The sequence below is a fragment of the Periplaneta americana genome, chromosome 12 (genome assembly GCF_040183065.1).
Source record: "Periplaneta americana isolate PAMFEO1 chromosome 12, P.americana_PAMFEO1_priV1, whole genome shotgun sequence".
Lineage (NCBI taxonomy): Eukaryota > Metazoa > Arthropoda > Insecta > Blattodea > Blattidae > Periplaneta > Periplaneta americana.
This window is the reverse complement of record NC_091128.1, coordinates 124,693,308-124,715,574: the sequence shown is the minus strand read 5'-3', so window position 1 is coordinate 124,715,574 and position 22,267 is coordinate 124,693,308. Positions and strand designations below refer to the sequence as shown.

Genomic DNA, 22,267 nt, shown 5'->3' with positions numbered 1-22,267 from the left:
CCAGCCATATTGAGTTATTAATGTAATCCAGATAGACTAATTACTGAAACGTCAGCTACTTGGGTAAGACAGTGCTCTAATATTCTTCACTAGAAGTAGTCCAGCCACCATGAGCTACATAATCCAGATATTACTGAAAAGTCGAATGTTCAGGTAAGACAATGCTCTAATTTTTTTTCACAGAATGAATGGTGTGAAACTTATCAACATAACCTGTAAAAATTAGTATGCTTACAGAAAAATCATGGAAGAAATTTTCATATGATAGACTAATGTTGTCATGACAGATAATTTATTATTTCGCCATTGTCTTCACATGTTATCTCTGTCATTTGTTCACGGTTTTCCAGGTAAGAAGTAAACCGTTCCAAGCCTCTAATTCCAATAGTTTTTAATTTTTCTAACAAAATAGTGTGATCCACTAGATCAAATGCTTTTGAGAGGTCTAAAAATAATCCTATTCCTATTTCTTTCTTGTCGATAGATTCATATACTGGTTTTAAAAAGTTTATAGTTGCTGTAATAGTTGATTAACCCTTACAAAATCCATGTTGGTTTTCAACAATTATTTTATGTTGGGTTAAAAATGATACAAGCCTCTTGTGCATAACCTTTTCAATTTTTTTAGAAAAAAACAGACAGTAAGGAGATTGGTCTATAATTTTGAACTTCCATCTGTGGTCCTTTAGTTATCGTTAAACTAGGCTATCTGGGAAGTGGCCTGTTGACAGTGAAAGATTTATCGGTACTATGAAAATTATAGGAGTAACTATATTTAGAAAACATTTTTGATAATAAAATCTGGAATCCCATCGATGCCTACTGATATTTTATTCCCAAATTGTTTAGTAGTAATTTCCATAATTTCTGTTTCATTAGTAGGATTTAGGAATATGCTATTACAATTATTATCTTTGTGTTTTGTTATATTATTGGTTTTAATCTGTGTACTGTTACCCAGAATAGTTTCTGCAATGCCTATTATAATATATCACTTTAGAATCTCCCGCCTCCACTCAGCGTTGCCAAACTTACCCATGCTCCTGCGGTGGTGCAAGGCTTCTATGTTTAGAAGCCTTGGCGGTGGTGGACATTTTTTCAATGGTGCCAACATTGCGCAGTTTCGATTCGCAACTGAAGTTCTTTGCATGAACTAGTTGACGTAGTTGTGCATATTGGCAATACTGAGCTTGATAAACATGGTTTTGTGTTGAACACTATGATCTAGGGTTTAACGAATATGAAAATAAGTAGCAAGTAACAGAATTATTTAAGGTTTTGTTTGATATTAAGGTAACTATAGTCAAGTCTGAATTAAATTTCTGGTAATACCTTTATCCCTTTTATTGTTTACATGAACCAAATTCATATAACGCAAGACGTGCTAAAGTTTAGGTTATGAATAACTAAAATGTCACTTGTGTAAGCTTTAAATTTGTGCAACAAATTAGAGCTTAGTTACATGTTTTGCTTGTTCTGAAAGGAAGAAGAAGTAAAGTAAAAGAGTGTTTAGAACTGGAAAATCAATAGGTAATACTGTGTTAAATGCTCTAATTAAATGGTGGTCAACTTGTTCTTCGTAAGTCGTATAGACTGATTTCTACGACACTTCCAAAACCTCCGTTCTTGGTAACAGTACTCTTCAGAGACTGGAACAAGTTACGGGATATACCTATACGTTGGTCTAATAGAATACCATTCGTAATGTGTAACGACCTCGCATTAATACTGAAGAATTTTCCTTGACTTCATTGGCATGTGGGCTTATAGTACATATTTTGTTGCACATAGATACTTTTTAGTTGGTTGAAGCGTTTCACATGAATTATCCTGTCCATCGTAAATATGTGAAACTGATCTGAAAAGTCATTCCCCTGGAAAATTTAGTGTGCCTAAAGCAGGAATAATGTTGAATACACCAATGTGTGTGTGACGATGCACTTACGTATCTGCTGTCATTACTTATTCAGTTCTATCACAATAGATGGTGTGCATTGTTCGTAACCGCGGAAGATCTATTCGAAGAAAAACGGATATAGGCCCCTATTTACTTGACTGAGAAATAAACTAGCCTATGTTAGGAACTGTATAGATATATAAAATCGTTTTGCTGTCCATTTACTTGAGCAAATGTACATAGCTTTTGGAGGAAACTTTCATAGGTACCGGTAATTATAATTTATTACACACAGAGATACCTATGAAATCAGATTTTTAAAATGTAAATGCAATTTTAAGTTAATTCTGTATAAGAGCTCTACCAAAGGAAGGCAAATTTTCACTGAAAATGTTTGAATTGAATACACCGCTATTTTATAAACGTACTTAATGTCCAGGGAAGTTCTTCGAAGGACCTTGGGATGAATTCATGTGTTAGTAATGCTGCAACATACAATTTAAAAAGTCAGTTGCAAACATGGCATGCTCAGGATGCCACATAGGGTTGTGTGAGTGTTTAAGCAAGAAGATTGATGACGAAGTAGTGGATTGTCGGTCCAAAATTGGCGTTGCCCCTTAGTTTTTCTTTTGTTGTCAGTATGTATAACTCAACTAGAAGTCATGTAGAAAAATAAATTGTGCCTATCTTTAGTAGCGCTCTTGTGCAGAAAAACATATTAATTTAGGCCTGTATTTTAGATGTTTATTATATTATTTATTGTCCAGGTGTTTAATAGCTGTTTATGAATTGAAGGGATACTACGATTCAGTCAGAGGAAGGATTTCTTTTTGTCGCAGAAGGACTGTAAAGCAGGCAAGTCCTATATATTAATTGAGAATTCCAGACTTTGTTCTGTGTTTCAAAATGCGATAATTGCAATAACGACTGTAATCAGTAGTGAAAGTTTCTCTAAATGACCAACCACATTCATATATTCTAAGCTTATATCTCTTCTAAAGAATCACAAGTGTCCCAGTGAGTATGCTGGAAAGCCTCAAATGTTATTTCTAGAAGTGTCCGCAAGCTTTTAGAAATGTCTTACACTGTGTGATTTGCCAAAGTCATTAACGATATTAGAGATCGAGAGATCGTTGTTGGATGTTATCACAGATTATGAACTTGTTTTAATACATCTTGGAATGATGTTCCAGGTTCTTGATCTAGCAGTCTTCCCCTTGAATGCACCCCTCATACCCAATCTTCCGAATCCTTTTAGACTTAATTAATAAGAAGTGTGCAGACAAAGTACTATCACATGGACAATGTGCGGCTTCGGGAATTTTGTACTACAACATTATTTATCTAGTGTATTCTTTGAAGTGTCCCAAGCCCGCATCTAAATTCCTAAGGTACCTTGACTTGAAACGTGTTGATGAAAACCAACTACCGGTACTTGAAGACTCAATGAAAATTCCCTGGGACTCAATATGGACCTTACTACTGATGATGAGGAATTTGATAGACTAAATGAGTACATTATAAATTTATATGACAAGCATGCACATATAAAATCTAAAAACATAATAAAGAGCACCGGATGACTGATAGAAATGCTGCTTACAAAACCTTTAAACATAACAAGACAAATCTCCTATAAGTTAATTACTATAAATGCTTATGTAACAAAACCACTCAAGCCATTAGATATTTCATAACATCCTGAAGGAAGAACCTGACCTATTTATTTGTCATGGACCTGACTGTTCCAAATTGTGGACAAACTAAATGACCATTTCACAACAGTACAGTCAATAACCATAAATACAGTTGACAATCAGCAAATAGTTCACGAATTACAAGTAGAGACATTTTTTTCTTTGCTTATGTCATAGAAACTGAAATAAGAATGGCAATGAAGTGTATCACTCTAAAATTGAAGGTATGGATAATATTAGCATTATACTATTGAAGAAAATATTGGACATAATATTGCCGACACTAACACATATAGCCTATTTAATGCCTTGCTCACAACCTCCACCTACGTATCCTAGATCATATATGTAACAGATAGGTCATCGTTATGTTAAAATCGTTTGCACTTTGAAGAGAACAACCGCCAAGATCACCACCCGTCCTCCGTAAATGAACACGAGATGGCAGTACAGTCGCTAATGCAATTCAAATGGGAATTATGACGTGACTCCTTATGTAACAACTAGATGGCAGCGTAGTAAACCTGACAAAAGTTGTTAACTTCAAAACCTATAAGGCCGACCTATCTATCTATATTATGATCTAAGACATACCCAAACCTCTGGAAGAAAGCTGTTATCTGTCTGATTCCCAAAAATAAAACCCAGTTATGTGCAATCTGATCGGGGATTTTAGGAATCTAATTAGGTTCATCATCATCATATTTTACACGGCTTGGGCCTGATGAATTGTTCCAGCATCACTATTGGTCTCTCCATGACATCCTTGGGCGACCCACACCTCGTTTTCCTGTGGTGTGTAGTTGAAAAGTTGTATCGGGAGATGACTTGGTACCATCCTTAGTAGATGATTATACCAGTTCGATCTGTAGTGTTGAATTTTGTCAATTATGTTATTCATATTTAATTTATTTTGTATGCTTTCGTTTGTCTGATGACCTAATAAAGTGTAGCCAGCCAACGGGCGAAGTAATTTCATTTCTGCTGGTTCCAATCGTTTTAATTTCTGGTTGGTTAATGCCCAAATTCCAGAGCCATATGTCAACACTGGGATAGCCATTGTTTTATAAAATTTCAATGTTGTGTCTGTTAGTACTTTTTTCATGAGTGTTTTTTTTTATTGTGCCAATCAATCACTTATATTTACCAATTTTATTTTCCAAATCACTTGCTTTTGTATACTCGTATGATACTGTGACTTTTTTTTCTGCTTTAACCACCACACACCCATGAACAATGTGACTTTTATTCTTAATAATTCACTCTACAACAATGAGTATTCCACTCAACACAATAGTCATTATTGCACTCCACACGACGACAATGACAATACATGACGTGTACTTATTATTGAGAAGAACAACAATGTACTCCTAATTTCAATAAATGTTCACAGTGCACTATGTGCAGAACAAAACTGTCAGTTCACAGTTCGCTTGCCTTGGCTAGTTCTTCTAGCTCACTGTTCAAGTTCACTGCACATCGAACTCAAGTCTTCCAGATGCGGTTCCACTACACGTCGAACACAAGTTTTCCAGATGCGGTTCCACTGCACGTCGAACCCAAGTCTTCCAGATGCGGTTCCACTGCACGTCGAACCCCGGTCTTCCAGATGCTCTCGAAGGCTGGTTTCCTTGCTCACTCGAAGACTCGCATGTAGACTTGAAGACTCACTGACTGACTCTTCTATCGGCACTAGCGCTTTTATTTATTACACCATAATTTCTGGAATCTTTGAGAGGAATGCGCTTCTGGATGTTTCCCTTGCTCTCTCCGCTCTGCGCCGTCACTGCACCCTTCTCCCCTCGCTCTGTACCGCGCTACAGCTCCTACCGAAGCTCGAGTTTCCATTTCCTCGTGCCTTCCTTCTTGCCAGATGCGCGCGCAACTCCCCGACATGACCAGAATATTCCCGCATGGTGCCACAATACTATGCACACAAGGTAGTTGTACTTAGAAACTTGCTGTGTTATTTTCCTTTCCAATTCTTTCTTAGTTCTCATGTGGTTATTTATTTTAAATCCCGTAACTTTCGTTTTTTGAGTTGATATTTAGCTAATGAATTCAATTGATAAACTGTTTTCTGTAAATTATCTTCTGAAGAGGCAAATATTGCTTGGCCATCAGCGAACAGTATTGTAAGTATTCAAGTTAATTCTGTTTAAAATATAATTATTACCTAAAACTGCTTATCATTTTTTATGACTTCATCGTATAAATTGAATGAAGCAGGTGACAAAGGGCACCCCTGTCTAACTCCCTGGTTAATTTCTCTAAATTTGGAACTGTTTGTGTACATTTTAATAACTGTATCTCTATATAAACTCTGTACAGATTTCACTAGGTATTTCGGTATTCCTCTTTCTAGGACTGTAGACCAAAGCATTTTTCAATTTACTGAATCAAAGGCTTTACTGTAGTCAATAAAAGCAATGTAGGTAGGTATTGTCTGTTTTTTTCCACTAGTTGAGAAACAGTAAAAATGCAATCTGTGCATGATCTGCCACATCTGAAGCCATTCTGTTCATCAAATAAAGTTGTCTCTGCTTTTGCGTTTAATCTTCTGCATCACAGTTGCGAATTATCCGCAGTTTTTCTAACCCAAATTCTCGCTGATAATCGAGAGTCTATTGTACTTTAATGTGAAATAACTTATTATGACATTTAAAAATAAAATTCATCCCTGCATTCATCATTATAATGAATGTGTCAAGAAATGTTGATACAGTTCTTATTATTATTATTTTTTTTTTTCAGGAATTTGAGACGTATACTGTTTGTAAGCTGTGATTATTAATGTCTCATCTCTCGTAAGAGTAAATGTTCATGATCAGATATCTGTGAGTAAAAAATTACATTGTCTTGCTTAATATATGAAATACTGGAACAAAAAATACCTTTAAATGCCCAAAAGACTGAAAAACATAGTAAGTGATTTCGATGATTGTGATGATATTGATGAAAGAAAAAGAAAAAAAGGAGCTAGTGAAGATGTAGAAAATGAAGAAAATGAGCAGTGTTTGGAAACAAATGGAATACTAAGGCAACATTTGCAAAAGGGTAATTGAATTATTTCATTAAAACTGTAACTGTCATTTTGAATTTTTATTATTGTAGCCTAATATACTCTTATTTCTAGTGTGTAAGAGCTGGTGAAAAGCGTGTGTGTTTAAATTTGATGTAAAAGGAAACAAATTTTAGTTATATTGAGTTTTTTTGTTCTGTTCCATCTGTTAGTACCAATTTATTGTTGGTATTCCATTGGTTTGTGGTACTTTAAGACATATTTCAAGTAAGAATGTCAAATATTTGTATTCTTGAAACACAGTACTGTAGCTTCCCTAGGGCCATTCCGTAGTATGTACTTTGTTAGGGACGGGACACTCAGAAGGATCATTATGCAGCTGAAAGAGCAGTATCTGTAAATCACATTGTGTAACGTAAGTACTGCGACTAATAATACATCAAAAGTTCCAAAGTAAAATTTAATAAGTTTCTGAAAATCAATTAAAAATAGGCGTGTTAGAGAAGGAAACATAGAAATTTGTAAAAAATGAAGATAAAATATAACTTTTAATTTTACAACAACTGTAACAGAGAATCATATACAGTAATACAAAATCAAATTATTGTCACATGCATGTACAAATAATTGAAGATTGCGTATTGCGTTTATCTAGAAAAAAGTTATAAAGGCTTTACACTTCAAGTGCACTGTTAGGGAAGGGACAATTCAGGGCACAGGAAAAACAAAATGATACTCTCTCTCAATAATTGCTACATGTAATATTAATAACAATGGATTTTTTTTCAATCTATGACTGGTAATGCTTCATCAAAGCGATAACATCCTCAATTGGAAGGAACAAGCACAGATTTTATAATGGCCTTTATATTTAGAACACTTCAATCCTCACATGTAGAAAGGCAAAAGCTTAATTTTGCTTCATCTGACACTCTGAAGAAGTTTGATTGATAAAATCTGACGTTGATGTCTTCATCAATCACAGATTCTATGAGCTTGTCACGAAGAAGTTCTATACCACATTCTTTACACCTCTTGTCATAGTATCCTTCAGAAGGGTTGCAAAACAAGGTAGCTTATAGAATAGAATTAGTGTTATTTAAGTAAGATTCTGACTTTCTTATTTTTTTAGCCCATACAAGAGGTTAATATCTTCATGATTTCAATATAAGCAAACATCATGGTCTGATGTAGTAGTTACAAAGACATCTACTGTATGTAGACTGTAAAGTTTTGTCTTCCCAATTTTCACATCTCCATATTCCTGCTTGAATAGAGCATAAACTTCACAAGATATTGCAATTCAAACGTCTTTTTTGAACGGTTTTCTTCTCTTTATTATTTTTTTCTCGCCACATCCTTCTCACCTGAAAGTATTTGACTTATACCATCCCTGTGGTAGAAATCTACCTTATTTACTAGATCTTCACTTAGAAAATCTTTGTGAATTGAATCTGATAATTTATGTTTTTTGAGAGTAGGCTGAAAAATTAGTTCACTCTGTTTCTTTGGTGCTAGATCATACAACAGTGAGTACAAAACTTGAATTCATTTCTTTCCGTGGTAATGGTAAAACTGATTTTACTCTACGAATTGCACATTCTAGGGCCTGAGGGGTATACGACTCCATAGCAAAATTTCCAGTTGATTATTTCTTTTGTGCCCTTTGCTTTCGGCTTTGAAGCACTTACATTTTTTTTCCAATCTACACATTTCTGATGTTTATGTTCCTTTTCTTTTACTTTATAATTAGCATTGCTTCAGTGGCTGGCCATGATGATATCTTTGAAAAATATTGGAGTGCAAGAGGTCAAATGACTTTATTGTCAAACGCCTGGCATTAGAAAACAACAACATAATTAGCATTGCTTTCTTAATCTTCTTTTAGCTTGTTACGCCATTTTCCCCAACTTTCTGTGGGTGTTTTAGGCTCCATATTAGTGAATCTGAAATAAATATTATATTCTAAAGTTATTTTGAAATTAAGTTAAAGAGCATAAATATTTTCACAGATTGATTAATGTCGGTGGTGAGAGCTGTATAGTGAAAAAAATTCAAGGTTAGGAATATATCTCCAATGATTGATTGCAAATTACTGAAAAATCACTCATTCTTAATGGTAATTTAGCTTTTCAACTATATAACCTACTGCATATTGAAATTATTGTATCCTACCATCCTGTCCTAAGAGATACCGGTAATAAATTTTGACTTTGAAAATTTATATGCCTATATAATAGGTCAGCAGTACTGAACCTATTAGGAAACAGTATAGTGTTATCACAATATTGCCTATTTTTTTCAATAAAATGTATTTACATATAGTCTGTACTGGGTTGTACACTGGTGGCCATAATTCTGGAAACTTTTTTTTATTGCACTGAATTATCATAACATCTGCATTGATCACAGATTTGTACAATTGAAAATGTTATTCGTGACTGATTCGTTAAGTATGGGGTTATAATAAAGGTGTTATATTAAATCCTGAATATTTTAACAATAAATAATCATTACTATGTGGGAAATTATGTTCTTGTCGTTTAAGATCTAAATATTAATTTAGATTTCATTATAATTTCCCATTTTAGTGTAATAAAAACTGGTCTATTGTTAAGTTTAAGATTATTGTCGATCAGTACAAGCATTCTTGAGCACTGTTAGCATAGCATATGGACATTATTAATTTCTTTCTGTCATTAGTCTGACTTAAGATTTCGTTAGGTGAACACCTGATTGCTTTACAACAAACTTTATTGATCATTTTATCACAATTTCTCCACAAAAGGACTGAACACCTTCTAGGGCAGTCACACTTCGAGATGAAGGCTACACATTCCTTGCAGAAATACTAACTAAATTGCTGTGTAGAACTTCCTGTATATCTTTAGAAGATTTCCTTCGCTCTTTTAATGCTAATCGACAAATCTGCCTCATATCTCTTGGACTTACCTACTTTGGGTTATCTACCAGTCCTAGGTGTTGTTTTACAAGATTTTGTGGATTTGTACCTCTGCAATACCTCCTGGATGCCAGACACTGTAGCACAATTACCAAGTTTTCTTGCCTTTTCCTTGAATGTGTAGCCTTCATCTCGAAGTGTGACTGCCCTAGAAGCTGTTCAGTCCTTTTGTGGAGAAATTGTGATAAAATGATCAATAAAGTTTGTTGTAAAGCAATCAGGTGTTCACCTAACGAAATCTTAAGTCTGACTAATGATATGAACACACTAATAATGTCCACATTTTATGCTAACAGTGCTCAAGAATGCTTCTACCGATCAAATATGATCTTAAAATCAACAATGGACTAGATTTTATTACAGTAAATAATGGAAAATTATAATGAAATCTGAAATTAATATTTAGATCTTAAACGACAAGAACATAATTTCCCACATAGTAATGATTATTTATTGTTAAAATATTCAGAATTTAATATAATACCTTTATTATAACCCCAAAATTAACGAATCAGTCACGAATAACATTTTCAATTGTACAAATCTGTGAATCAATGCAGATGTTATAATAATTCACTACAAAAATAAAAAGTTTCCAGAATTATGGCCACCAGTGTATAGTATGGATGAAATATTCTAGAGAATGTGACCATAGCTATGATAAATTACATGTGTTTCACTATTATAACCTCTTCTTAACAAATGTCCCTTCCCTAACAATTGACTTTATAACATTTAAGACATAGTTATTTTTCTAATAGGTGATACTTATCTCAAATTATTTACACATTCAGGCAGCTATCAACGGAAAGCATCAGGAATGCCAGCCTTAACATCCTACAGTGATCTTGTAACATAATAAATAAAGTTGAAGTTTTCTTTTGTTATGGAAGGGACATTTTTAGTTGGAAAATATGTAAAATCAATAATTATCATCCTACATCAAAATTACTTGAACGCTAGCATAATTACCTTAAATGATTGTTCCAACATCAACTGTTAATGATTTCAATGCTTATAATAGCAATGACACAGTAAAATTCATCTCCCCTTCCTAACACAGAAAAAAACACAGATCCCTAAAAGTTAAATAAGAAGAAAAAGAATAACTCTTTTCAACATATGAGTAAAAAGGATAGATCTGAACGCTACAGTAATTAGGCTATAAGATGATATAACATGTATATTTTGATTCTTTTTTTTATTTTTAGCATATAGTGATCACTTATTGTGGGAAGGCCCATTACTAATGGTTTTCCTTTTTCAGGTAATATGAATATGAACAGAGGTGAAAGTAATGAGAATGCATTTTCAGCACTGAGTGAAGATAATGAAGCGGATGAAAAATTTGAGGGAAATTCTATTGTGAAATCTGAGTTGTTATTTGAGGATCATCCGTTGGTGAAGTGTGAGGTATTAAGTTCTAATAAATTTCAGTGATTTTAGTTTTTTCTTGTATATGTGTATGTGTATGTACTTTTTCGAAAGAGAAGTCTATACTGCATTCCATAATGTCTGACAGGCAACGTAAATATAGCCGGCAGAGGATGGGAGAAGGATACTTGCTTATCAACCAGTGGCAGAGGTCACATTCCAGGCTTATGTTGAAGTTGGTGGTCCGAAGCATTCTGCTTCCTCCCAACTTCAAGATAAACCTGGAATATGACCTTTGCTGTTGGTTGATTAGCAAGTATACATCTCTTTTCCTTTACTGACAATGTTTACTTCACCTGTCAGACATGGAATGCAGTATAGGTGGGAGGCCTGTGTCTTAGATTTATGGCACGCAAAAGAACCCTATTCCTCTTAGAGGACTCCCATCGAAATTTGTTGACCATTTCTCGCCTACATTGAATTTGAATGCTGATTAACTTTGCAATTGAAAGTGTTGTTAAATACTGCTTCTTCTACTACTGCTGCTGCAGCCTTTTATCCATTGGTGGGTACTTCATTTTGCATCATTCACCCAAGCATCCCATCTATGTGCCAAAGTTGTAGTTCATTTTGTCGACATAGGCATTTCCCACAGTGCATCATGGGAGGCCAACCAACTACATAGTACCGCAATATGGAAAAACTGGTGTATAAGTGCGCAGGACTGTGATGTCAGATAATATCAGATGCGAAGAACTTTGTAAAGCTGGCATTGTCTTCCCACATACTATGAAGAACTGACTGGCTAGCATATTGGCTGCTTACTATGATTGCAAGATTACAAATTATTAAAAAACAGTGTTTACAGGTTTTTCTACGTGTGATTTAAAGACTACAAAATGCCAGGTTGTGCCATGTTTGGATGCAACAATTATAGCAAAAGAACTAAAGGCAGCAAAGTCAAATACTTCCAATTTCCAAGAAATGATGACTTGGCTGCAATATGGATTAAAGCTTGTAAGCGAAATGACAAAATTAACCTAAAAAATGGTAAGTTCTTCGGTCTTTAATTTTTTTATTGTTGGTTTTACAGTTTCAGGTTGTTGAGATATGTAGTTTATTGCCTCTTTTTTTTTTCATTTCCAGCCCGTATTTGTTCGGCCCATTTCCATGCAAACAGTTACCATGTGCCTTTAAAACAAAAACTTCTGAACTACACACCAAAAAATAGTCGGAACTTGAAACCTGACGCCATTCCTACAGAAAATCTGCCTACATCTGGGAAGTATAGAAAGAATTCTGCAGACATCAACAGGCTGCTAAGAAATAAGCGACGAAACCGTAAAATAGAGGTTAGTGGATTATTAAAAGCAACAATATCGGAAAATGAAGCTGACTCCATTGTGGTAGGTGAGTCAAATAGTGTCTCTGATGAAGTAGATGAGAACCAACAAATTGATGCCTTGAGAAATAAAATTGTGACTCTGGAAAGTGAAAGTTGTGAATTCAAAAAGAAGATTTAACAGCTGTTGAAAGAAAAACAGTTGTATGTCGATCAAATGCTAGGAATAAAAAAGAATTCAGAGAAACTGTCGAAAATATTAGGACACATTTTTATTCCAGCCCAAATTAAGTTGTACATTAACACTGTTATAGCATCCAGCTCCTCAGTTGTCATTAATAAAGTCTAGAAAACTTCCATATTAATTTGTAAGTGTTAAGAAAATGAATGAGAAAAACTGAATTTAAAAGTGATACGAAATAATACTAGAAAGTGGTGACAATATTCTTTGTAAAAGATGTTATATATAAATCATTACAACTTACTGTCATATTATTTTCTTAAGGTGTCATATAAATAGTATGTGCTGGAATTTTAAAATAAATTGTTGTAAATGAATGATTATAGTGAAATATCAGACTATTTTTTTAAACGAAATGAGTCTTCCTTCAAATTAAGCTCAAGAACTCAAGGCATGTCTGTCATTTCAGAGGCCAGTACAGTTGAAATGTTATGTTAATATTCTTATTTCAATTCTCGTAATGTTAATAAACAATATGTAACAATTAATTTTATTATCTTTTATTTATTGCTTTCCCATATCCCATTAGCTCTTAAATACATACTTAAGTTCAGTTCTGTCATTTAATACACCACAAGACAGTAGGCAGTGTGATGTGATCATGGCTGCCAGATGTTCCAAGCATAATGTTATGCACAAGGAAAGATGCATTTTGAGCACATGTACTGTACCATTTTTCTCACATCATGCATATTACCACCGGATAATGATGATTATTATTATTGTTATTATTATTATTATTAATATTATTATTATTAATGGCGCAATTGTGGAATGCTGGTATGGGAAATGGGAGTAACCCGTGAAAACTTACCACCAATCACTGTGTTTCTCCACCACAAATTTCACTTTGATCCGCTGGGATTCGAACCCGAGTTACCAGAGTGGAAAGCTGACGCTCTAACTATTGGGTCTACAATACACTAGAATAGGCATGTAAGCTACTTCAAATATACCTTCCCTGTCCTAACTCTCATATCCACAAACTTGCTGATGGGGCAGTCTAGACACACTGAAATATCTGGTTTAATAATTTGCTTGTAAGTGCTGCAAATGAACCATCCTGTGATACTTATTTCAGATTTACTTCATCTTTCAGATAACTGATTTTAGGTTAATTATTGGAAAGAATTTGTATAAATTTATTGATGCACAAAAATTTTGTCTGAAGTGTTTGTTTGAGACCTAATTGCGTAGATAGTATTCTGAACCAAACATGTAGTAGACATGTTATCTATACTGTTTCATTTGGTATTGTGTTTTTAAAGCTATTTAAAATAATTACGAAGATCATTAGAGCAGATTTTGAATAAATCACCATTTTATGCAACTCTGGCATGACAGCTTGAAGTAACATCACGTAATGTTTGTAGTAATCATTATAATACTTGGGTAATAATGGGTAATTTATGTACGTACTTGCCAGATAAATTGAGTATCAGCAAAAGACCTCAAGCAGTTTAGGACGAGCAGACAAGAACAGATAAGTAGTTGACAGAATGCTAAAAAAAAAAGTACAGTGAAACCTGTTCAAGACGGAAGTGACATGGTCCTAATTTTTTTTTTTTTTCGTTATGGACAGGTTTGCGTGTTATTCAGGTGTGAAGTTGAAATGGAATATTGTATCATTTGTGTAAATGAAAAACAAAATGGTATGCTGCAAATTGTAGGAAGTAGAAAATATTCCGTTTAACACTACTGACATTAAATCAGCTTTCTGTCTCTTATTTAATTGGTGAATGATCTTGATGAAAATCTCATTTCCTGTATAAATTGTATAAACACTATAAAGTTTATTAAATACACTAAATTTAATATCTAACAGTATACTATAATATTGTACTGTATATCACCACACATTTAATTGGACTAAGAGCGATCATTGACTCACTCATAATATGGCCTTTATTTTTCAAAGTGTTACACCTGAGTTTTCCAGTCCTAAATTTCAACATTATTTTCCATACGCTTTGTTTCTCATTTTCCTCGATAACTTTTACTTCATCACTTTAATGGTAGTGCAACATTTTTACGCAACTTTTTATTTATCACGAAGTCACTAATGAGTTACACTTGCCTTCTACCCAGCTACGACAGTACACAGGGGTGAAGCATTGAAGGGACTCCTCTACCAAGTCAATAGGATAATAAAATTTATACTGGTAACCACCAGGCCAACACATCCTCGTACCCTCAAACATTTTGCAAAGAAAACTTGTCTTTATCTTAGTGACCCACATATTTCGTATATTCCTTGAAAGCACATACTATTTCAAAATATAGTTTACATTAAAGTAGTGTGTCCAGAATATTATTTCCGTTTTGAACAGCAGCACACAGTTTCCTTTTCCACGTTGGACAGTTTTCATTTCACTCAGAAAAAAGTACACAATGCATACGAATTTCGCTGGGACCAATAAATTGTTCCGAAATAGATAGGATTCCAGATTATTCGGGTTCCGATTTGAACAGGTTTCACTGTATGTGCTTTAAATTTATTTTCCTCCCAATAAAAGAGTCCTTTTTCGGTACTTTATAATTTGTAATAAGGAAGTAAAAATCAGAATAGATTTTATATTCTCTTGGATTTACTTCAAAAAGAAAAAAAAAATATATATATATATATATATATGTAAAACGGAAGAGGGACTTGAAGGATTACACTGTAGCCTGAGGCTTATTGTGCTTACCACTCCTGTTCTGTGAATGATGCTTGTAGCTGAATGGCTGTGCTGTGACCTTAACCTGGGCTATGGTATGGATGATGATGATATGTGAATTAATGACAGTGAAATGAGTCTGAGGTCCAATGCAGAAAGTTACCCAGCAATTCTTCTTCAATTGGTTAAGGGAATACTTTGCTAGACCACATGAAATGTAAGTTACTTGATGTATCAGCAATCAAGCAGTTTGTCATTAAATTACAGTATTACATTACTGTTAAATTGTTACTCTAATCTTACATACATACATACATACATACATACATACATACATACATACATACATACATAGATACATACATACATACATACATGCATACATACATACATACATACATACATACATACATACATACATACATACATACATACATACATACATACATGGTGTTTTGCCCAAGGGCAGGTCTTTCACTGCAAATTCAGCATACTCCAATCTTTCCTATTTTCTGCCTTCCTATTAGTCTCCACGTATTAGTCCATTCCTTCCAGTGCATTCTTCAGTAGGTAGTTTCTTCTCAGCTAGTGACCCAACCATTTCCTTTTTCTCTTCCTGATTAGTTTCAGCATCATTCTTTCTTCACTCACTTTTTTCAACACAACTTCATTTCTTATTCTGTCTGTGACTTCACGTGCTCCATTCTTCTCCAAATCCATATTTAAAATTCTTCTAGTCACTTCTTCGCACTTCGGTGTAATGCCCATGTTTCTACCCCATTGTATTTGTAATTTAAATAGTCTACTAAGAACTTAAGCTAAAATCAAAATTTGGATCATCAGGGCCTCAACTGACGATAAGATGCCACTTTTCAAGTTCTGAAAACTATAGATTGACAAATCAGACTGAAACCCTGACCGAGTTACTACGTGAGCGCTGGCTGTCTTGGGGAGGAGCAAGTGAGAAAGCACGGGGGGAAGGGAGAGAGCACTATGCTATATATTTGCAGGTCCACTCACAGTTTGTCAAACCTGCTAACAAAAGCATTAAAAGGTTGACTAGTTGCCTTCAATGCTAGCATAATGGAACCTTCCTAGCCGACAGTCGAGGCAAAAATGAAGAATCTGCTATTGTGGTAATACTGGAGAGTGGTTCTTCTGTTGGTCGCGATGCCCACACACACCCTCTCAGATATTCACGTGGTGATTGGTGACTGAATGACGAGGAGCGAGGGAGAGAGAAGAAAGAAAAAGAGAGATTCCAGAAGTTGGCGTGTTTTACGGGGTTTCACTTGAAGTTGTCAAACTATAACTACCATGAACCAAATTATGTTTTTTTTTTTCTGAGGTAAATTCAAGAGAAGATAAAATTTATTCTCATATTTACTTCCTCAATATATAAAGTAAAGTAGAAAAAGGGTTGTTCTTATAGGGAGGAAAATAAATTTCAGGGAGATACATTTTTTTCAGCATTCCTGTCAACTGCTTATCTGTTCTTTTTGCACGAAGATAGATAGACTGTTACACTTAAATTCGAGTATAGAAAAAGCAATTGCATCCTTTAATTTCTGTCTCTTTTTTATTTGTTGTTTGTTTGTTTTATTATATAACCTACCTCTCGTGTATTTAAAACTCATGTCTTGTATCCTAGTATATATTTTCAGTTTTTTGTGATAATTTTTAATGTCATGTTTATGTATTTATTTTTTGTGAAATGAAAACCAGAAATGCGTCAATAAATTTCTGATAAATTTTCAGTATGTTTCTTCATTGATACAGTAGTCATAGGAAGAAGTTATTTATTTACATATTGATAACATTTACATTACATATGTTTTAATTTGTAACAGTATAGGCATTCATTATCTCGTGAAACCAAAGGTTTGCATGTGGAGGAAGTGAGATCGGTAGGATATAAGTAGAAGTGTAGTGAGAGAGGGAAGCTTCTCAGTCCACTTTCTTCTTCCCCTGATGCACAGGTAGGTTTCACGAGATAATGAATGGTCTATAAGTTATTATAATTGCATCAATTTCTGCTTTTAATTCTAAATCTTTTGTTAATAGGCAGAGCCTTGGGAATTCAATACTGTTAAAGAGGAATTGGATGATGATATGACGTTAGATGAATCTGAAGTTTTACCGAAAAAGTAAGTTTGTAAATAACAGACTTCATTCTTTTTACTTCCTTTTCTCCTTCCTTGTCGTCGTCATATCAACATCACCACCATCTGGATATTCCACTACCTTTTTATTTTTGTAACAGTTTTTCACTGGGTGAACCTCATAAGTGACACCCAGAAGGCATCATTCATGAGGCAATTAAGCCAGGAGATAATGGGGTAGGTATGATGACATAATATATGTCGAACATGGAGTAAGGCCACAAAGGGAAGATACTGAAGGAGAAAGATTTGATCCGGTGCTGTGGGTTGAGCCTTGGCTTAACTCAGTGGTAGAGCACCCAGTGCATAGAACTGGGGTCCCGGGTTCGGTTCTCAGCACCGGTGTGAATTTTTCTCCGTTATCATAAAAAAATGAGTTATGGACAGTGATATTTACATAATAAGGAACTCAATTATTGTAAAATGTGTAGAATGTTGAGGAAGCATGTGTCAACTTCATGACACTCATTTTTACTAACCATGCGTGTTTTTGTTTCATAGGTGTTCATTTGTCAGTCTTGGTAGGTCATTTGACCCAAGAGGCATAGTGTTGTTTCAATATCAACCGAAGATGATAGATTTTTGTTTAGAAAGCCAAATCTTAAATACAGTTTTGCGATTTTGTTTGTGGGTTAAAGGGATCATTCAGTGTTGGTCCTGAACAGTTACCTACATACTTTGTATAGGCCCACTGAGGAGCTACTGATTTTGCTTTCGTAGTGAGGGGTATTTGAGTAATGGTACACATATACAATGCTGTTTATTATAGGCCTACTCATATGCTAAGATAAGGTAAATAAAAAAGAGGATCATATTATATACGAACTTTATTGCACATATTAGTAGTTGCAGTACATACAAAAATGTCTACTGTGAGTGCAGAATTTTGTAATATTGTGATAAATTATTATTTATATAATAAGTATTTGAATGTATTCTTGCAGTACACAGCTGTCAAATGCATCAAATTGCCAGGCATTTGACATGGATGAACAGCTCATTGAATTAGTTCGTGAACGACCTGAACTCTACGATATGGGCTCAAGTAGATACAGTGATAACACACACAAATCTCTAGTTTGGGAGGATATAGGAAATAAGCTCAACAAATCAGGTAAGAATGTCTTAAATATTGACTTACAAGGCCTGAAATGGTTGGATTAATTGATTCAGAAAATGTTGTGAGTTGAGTTATAATATCCTAAATAAGGAGACAAAAATGCTTTTTCCCCACAATTATTCTGTTACTGATTATTTATCAGGCACTCCCAACTATCGATATACACTTGAATTTCGATAGTGATTGTTACAGTTCCATTATAATTTTTAGTTTACCCTTTTAAGTTGTTTTTCCCTGTAAGAAGTTTACATTTATGCTGGTCCCTTGGAAAACTTCTTAAGGGGGAGCCACTGTATTCTTGAAAATAAGGTTCTTATGAACTGTTAATTTTTAATAGCCGGACACACAAAGAAATCTAGCTCATTGCATGTTTAGTCAACAGTTCGAAAAGTGATTGGAACCTCATAAGTGGCACAAATAACGCATTACCCATGAGGCAACTAAGCCAGGAGATAATAGATTAGAATGGTGAGTTCCTTTTTCCCACAATTGCATACATTGGTGATTAGTAACATATTTCATTAATTAGACTTTTTTTTAATAACTTATTGACCGATCAGTGCTTTTAGCGCTATACAGACCACTTTTAAATAAAATACAAATACAAGGTGTGACAGTGAATTGAAGGCAGCTTAGATCGCGGTCCTCAGTGAACAAAAAATTGTTAATAAGTGATATACATAGGTTGGTGATGATAAATTTTTATTATAATTTTAGGTCCATTGGAAGACGGTTCTTGATTCTGGTGGGAAATGTGGATTTTCTTCTGAGAAAGTAGTAGACAGTACCTGGAACATTTTCTAGGTTGTTATAGAACTTCTTAGCTTGCGAATGAATAAACTGTTTGATTGTGTCAATACCAGTTTCTCTGTGTGGTTGTTACGGACACACCAAGGAGAGCTGAATGAAATTCGTAGGACTTTATTTTGAAATGACTGGATGTCTTTGATTTCACTTATTGCAGCTCCACCCCAGACAGGACAGGCATAAAGCAGTAGAGGTCGTAATAGAGATGTGTAAAGTAATATCCAATTTTGTAGCTTTAGAGATGATTTCTTGTTGAGAAGCGCATATAACTTAGTGAGTTTTGAGTAGACCAATATAAGTTTGTCATTAATATGTTGTTGCCATGATAGACAGCAATCTAAGTGCACTCCAAGATATTTTACAGCTTCATCCTTTTGTTTCCATGGTATCACATTTGTTGCAAGATTTATGCATGAAGCTTTAGCAGGGTGACACAAAGTAAATATCATTGCTTCGCACTTGTTGTAGTTCAGTGTGATGCACCAATTTTCAAGTCAAAGACGTATGATGTTTAAGGCTTCCTGGAGGTGATTTGAGGCTATGTTAATGTTTCGATGGCTTGCATAAATACAGTGAAACCCTGATAATACACGCTCATTTGTTATGCTATCCCGCATTATATGCTCTTGTTGTCTGGTCCCTTGATATCCCTATATAAAACCATGTAAAATTCACTGCTTAATATGCTCATCATCCTGTTTAATACACTCTTTCATCTGCTGAAAATTCTAAAATATCGTACCTTAAAGGATACCGAGAAAATTTTCCTGGGCTTCTACATTTACCACCAGCATCTGCATATTCAATAATTTGTAGGAGTCTTTATTTGGTGAATACAATTTGTATTTGTATTTCTGGTAGTGTGTAAGAGAAGGCCTGATACACCAGAATAAATAAATAAATACAGTATATTGGAATGCGACCCTTGAGTGAGTACCTGCAAGACTACTGTATTCAGAGCCTGTCTTTCTTCCTGGCAGCTTTAAATTGCATTGTTAGTGATGACTAGTTGAAGAGGAAGTGGATGTGGTAGACATTCTAAATCCTTCTCGCAACAAAGCCTTTGCCGCTGTGTCTGTGATTCGTAGATTCATTAATGTTTCTAGTAATCAAGTTACTGATGTCACTTCCTATTTAAATCATGTGGAAAATGCAGTTATTTATAGTACAGGATTAAGTGCAAGACAGAAAACAATTTTTTACTTTTTTAATGAAGAGGCACTTTAATTGATAAGACAGTGTATTTGTTCTGACATTTTCTGAAAGGAAAGAAAATAAAATAACCTTTTACCCAGCATACATTATTTAATCCTTAAATTTCTTCAACAAATGTTTATGCTGATTCATACCTTTGTGTTAAAATTTAAAAAATCCAAAAATGACCCACTCTCGCTAATACACGATCCCGTTTAATACGCTACTTTTATGTGGTCCCTCGGAGAGTGTCTTACAGAGGTTTCACTGTAGCTGTATCGACTGCATACTTAGTAATTTGTGCAGTTGGTGTTGCATTAATCAGACTTGAGATTCTAGCTCATTTTAGAAATAAATTGTGGTTTTGATTAAAAACTATTTGGCAACACTGCAGGCATACAAACGTTTATTTCACAACTCGGCAAATATCTTGATAACAATAGTGACTGTGAAAAAATATTTGAAGGTTTCATAGCTAATTGTTGATAATAATTGTTTCCATAATATTTACAGATTTCGTACCTGTTCTTCCTGAAGACCCTACATAACATAACTCTTATAAATTACTTTATTAAAATATTCTTAGTATTATATAATGATAATAACAACATTATTGTTCACAGCATATGAATGTAAACAACGTTGGATGTCTCTTAGAAGTAAATACAGAAGAATACTTTTGAAAAGGAAGGGCAAAAATGGACAGACTGGGACAGTTGTGGAAAAATGGAGATTGGAAGAACATATGGAGTTTTTGACATCATTTACTAGGGACAAGACGCGCTTTTCTTCATCACAGTGTAGTGACATTCTTAAAGACGATAAGAAATTGTGCAGTGAAGATGTGCAAGATGAAACAGGAAGTACGATTGTAACAAATACCCCGTCCTCTTCATTGGAGACAAATAGCAAATGTGATGAGACACCCGCTGCAAAACAGAAAAAGATATTAAATCCAAAACCCAATGAAACAGCTAGCGCGACTCTTATGAGGTACATTTTAGATGAAAAAATTAAAGAAGAGAAATTGTCGCAGGATCCAGTAGAATTATTTTTTAAAGGTATAGCAGCAACAGTGAAATCATTCACACCCAATGATCAACACCAGATTAAAAAACAGATATACTTTCTAGTAAGTGACATGGAAGAAAAATATATAAATTGGAATCAAGAACGTACAACTCACTAGAATCTGTGTTACTCACAACAGAAAGTAGATTCCATCAACCAACATTTACTGAAGATGACGAGTGTACCTGAGCTTAATTTAATGTATTCTTCCTTTTTGTATGTAAGTGACATAAAAATTATGTCGTGTTGCTCTGTAAATAACGCCCTTTTACTTTCTCATTATACATATATACGTAAGTTTTCTGCCCATGGGCAGGTCTTTCACTGCAAACCCAGCATTCTCCAATCTTTCCTATTTTCTGTCTTCCTCTTAGTCTCCACATATTATCCACATATCTTAATGTCGTCTATCATTTGATATCTTCTTCTGCCCCGAACTCTTCTCCCATTCACCATTCCTTCCAGTGCTTCTTTCAATAGGCAGTTTCTTCTCAGCCAGTGACCCAACCAATTCCTTTTTCTCTTTCTGATCAGTTTCAGTATCATTCTTTCTTCACCCACTCTTTCCAAAACAATGTTCTTTCTTATTCTGTCTGTCCACTTCACACACTCCATTCTTCTCCATATCCATATTTCAAATGCTTCTAGTCGTTTCCCTTCACTTCGTCATATTATCCATGACATTCCGCTTTCTTTAGCTGTAGGTGATTTGTAG

The 22,267-nt window shown here is 34.4% G+C and overlaps 1 protein-coding gene across 3 annotated transcripts; it reads left to right on the top strand.

Moving 5' to 3' along the window:
• Positions 1-1,143: 1,143 nt before the first annotated feature.
• On the top strand, positions 1,144-21,849 carry LOC138710872 (uncharacterized). Of its 3 annotated transcripts, XM_069842047.1 has the most exons (9): positions 1,144-1,293; positions 2,665-2,752; positions 6,352-6,654; positions 10,849-10,994; positions 11,824-12,005; positions 12,102-12,307; positions 17,263-17,345; positions 18,305-18,474; positions 21,105-21,849. In XM_069842047.1, exons 5-9 carry the CDS (start codon positions 11,855-11,857, stop codon positions 21,668-21,670), a joined length of 1,176 nt encoding a protein of 391 aa, XP_069698148.1. In that variant the 5' UTR covers positions 1,144-1,293; positions 2,665-2,752; positions 6,352-6,654; positions 10,849-10,994; positions 11,824-11,854; the 3' UTR covers positions 21,671-21,849. The 3 variants fall into 3 exon arrangements, with proteins under 3 accessions (XP_069698148.1, XP_069698150.1, XP_069698149.1); XM_069842048.1 differs by lacking the exons at positions 1,144-1,293; positions 2,665-2,752 and adding an exon at positions 1,367-1,530; XM_069842049.1 differs by lacking the exons at positions 11,824-12,005; positions 12,102-12,307 and having other exon boundaries at positions 1,146-1,293.
• The last annotated feature ends 418 nt before the right edge of the window (positions 21,850-22,267 follow it).

What these genes read in the sequence shown, in the direction of transcription:
- LOC138710872 (XM_069842047.1), top strand. Translation starts at nt 11,855, where the DNA reads ATGCCAGGTTGTGCCATGTTTGGATGCAACAATTATAGCAAAAGAACT. An exon ending in CAAAATTAACCTAAAAAATG is followed by an intron (nt 12,006 to 12,101) that starts GTAAGTTCTTCG and finishes TTTCATTTCCAG; the next exon opens with CCCGTATTTGTTCGGCCCAT. An exon ending in GACGAAACCGTAAAATAGAG is followed by an intron (nt 12,308 to 17,262) that starts GTTAGTGGATTA and finishes TTTTGTTAATAG; the next exon opens with GCAGAGCCTTGGGAATTCAA.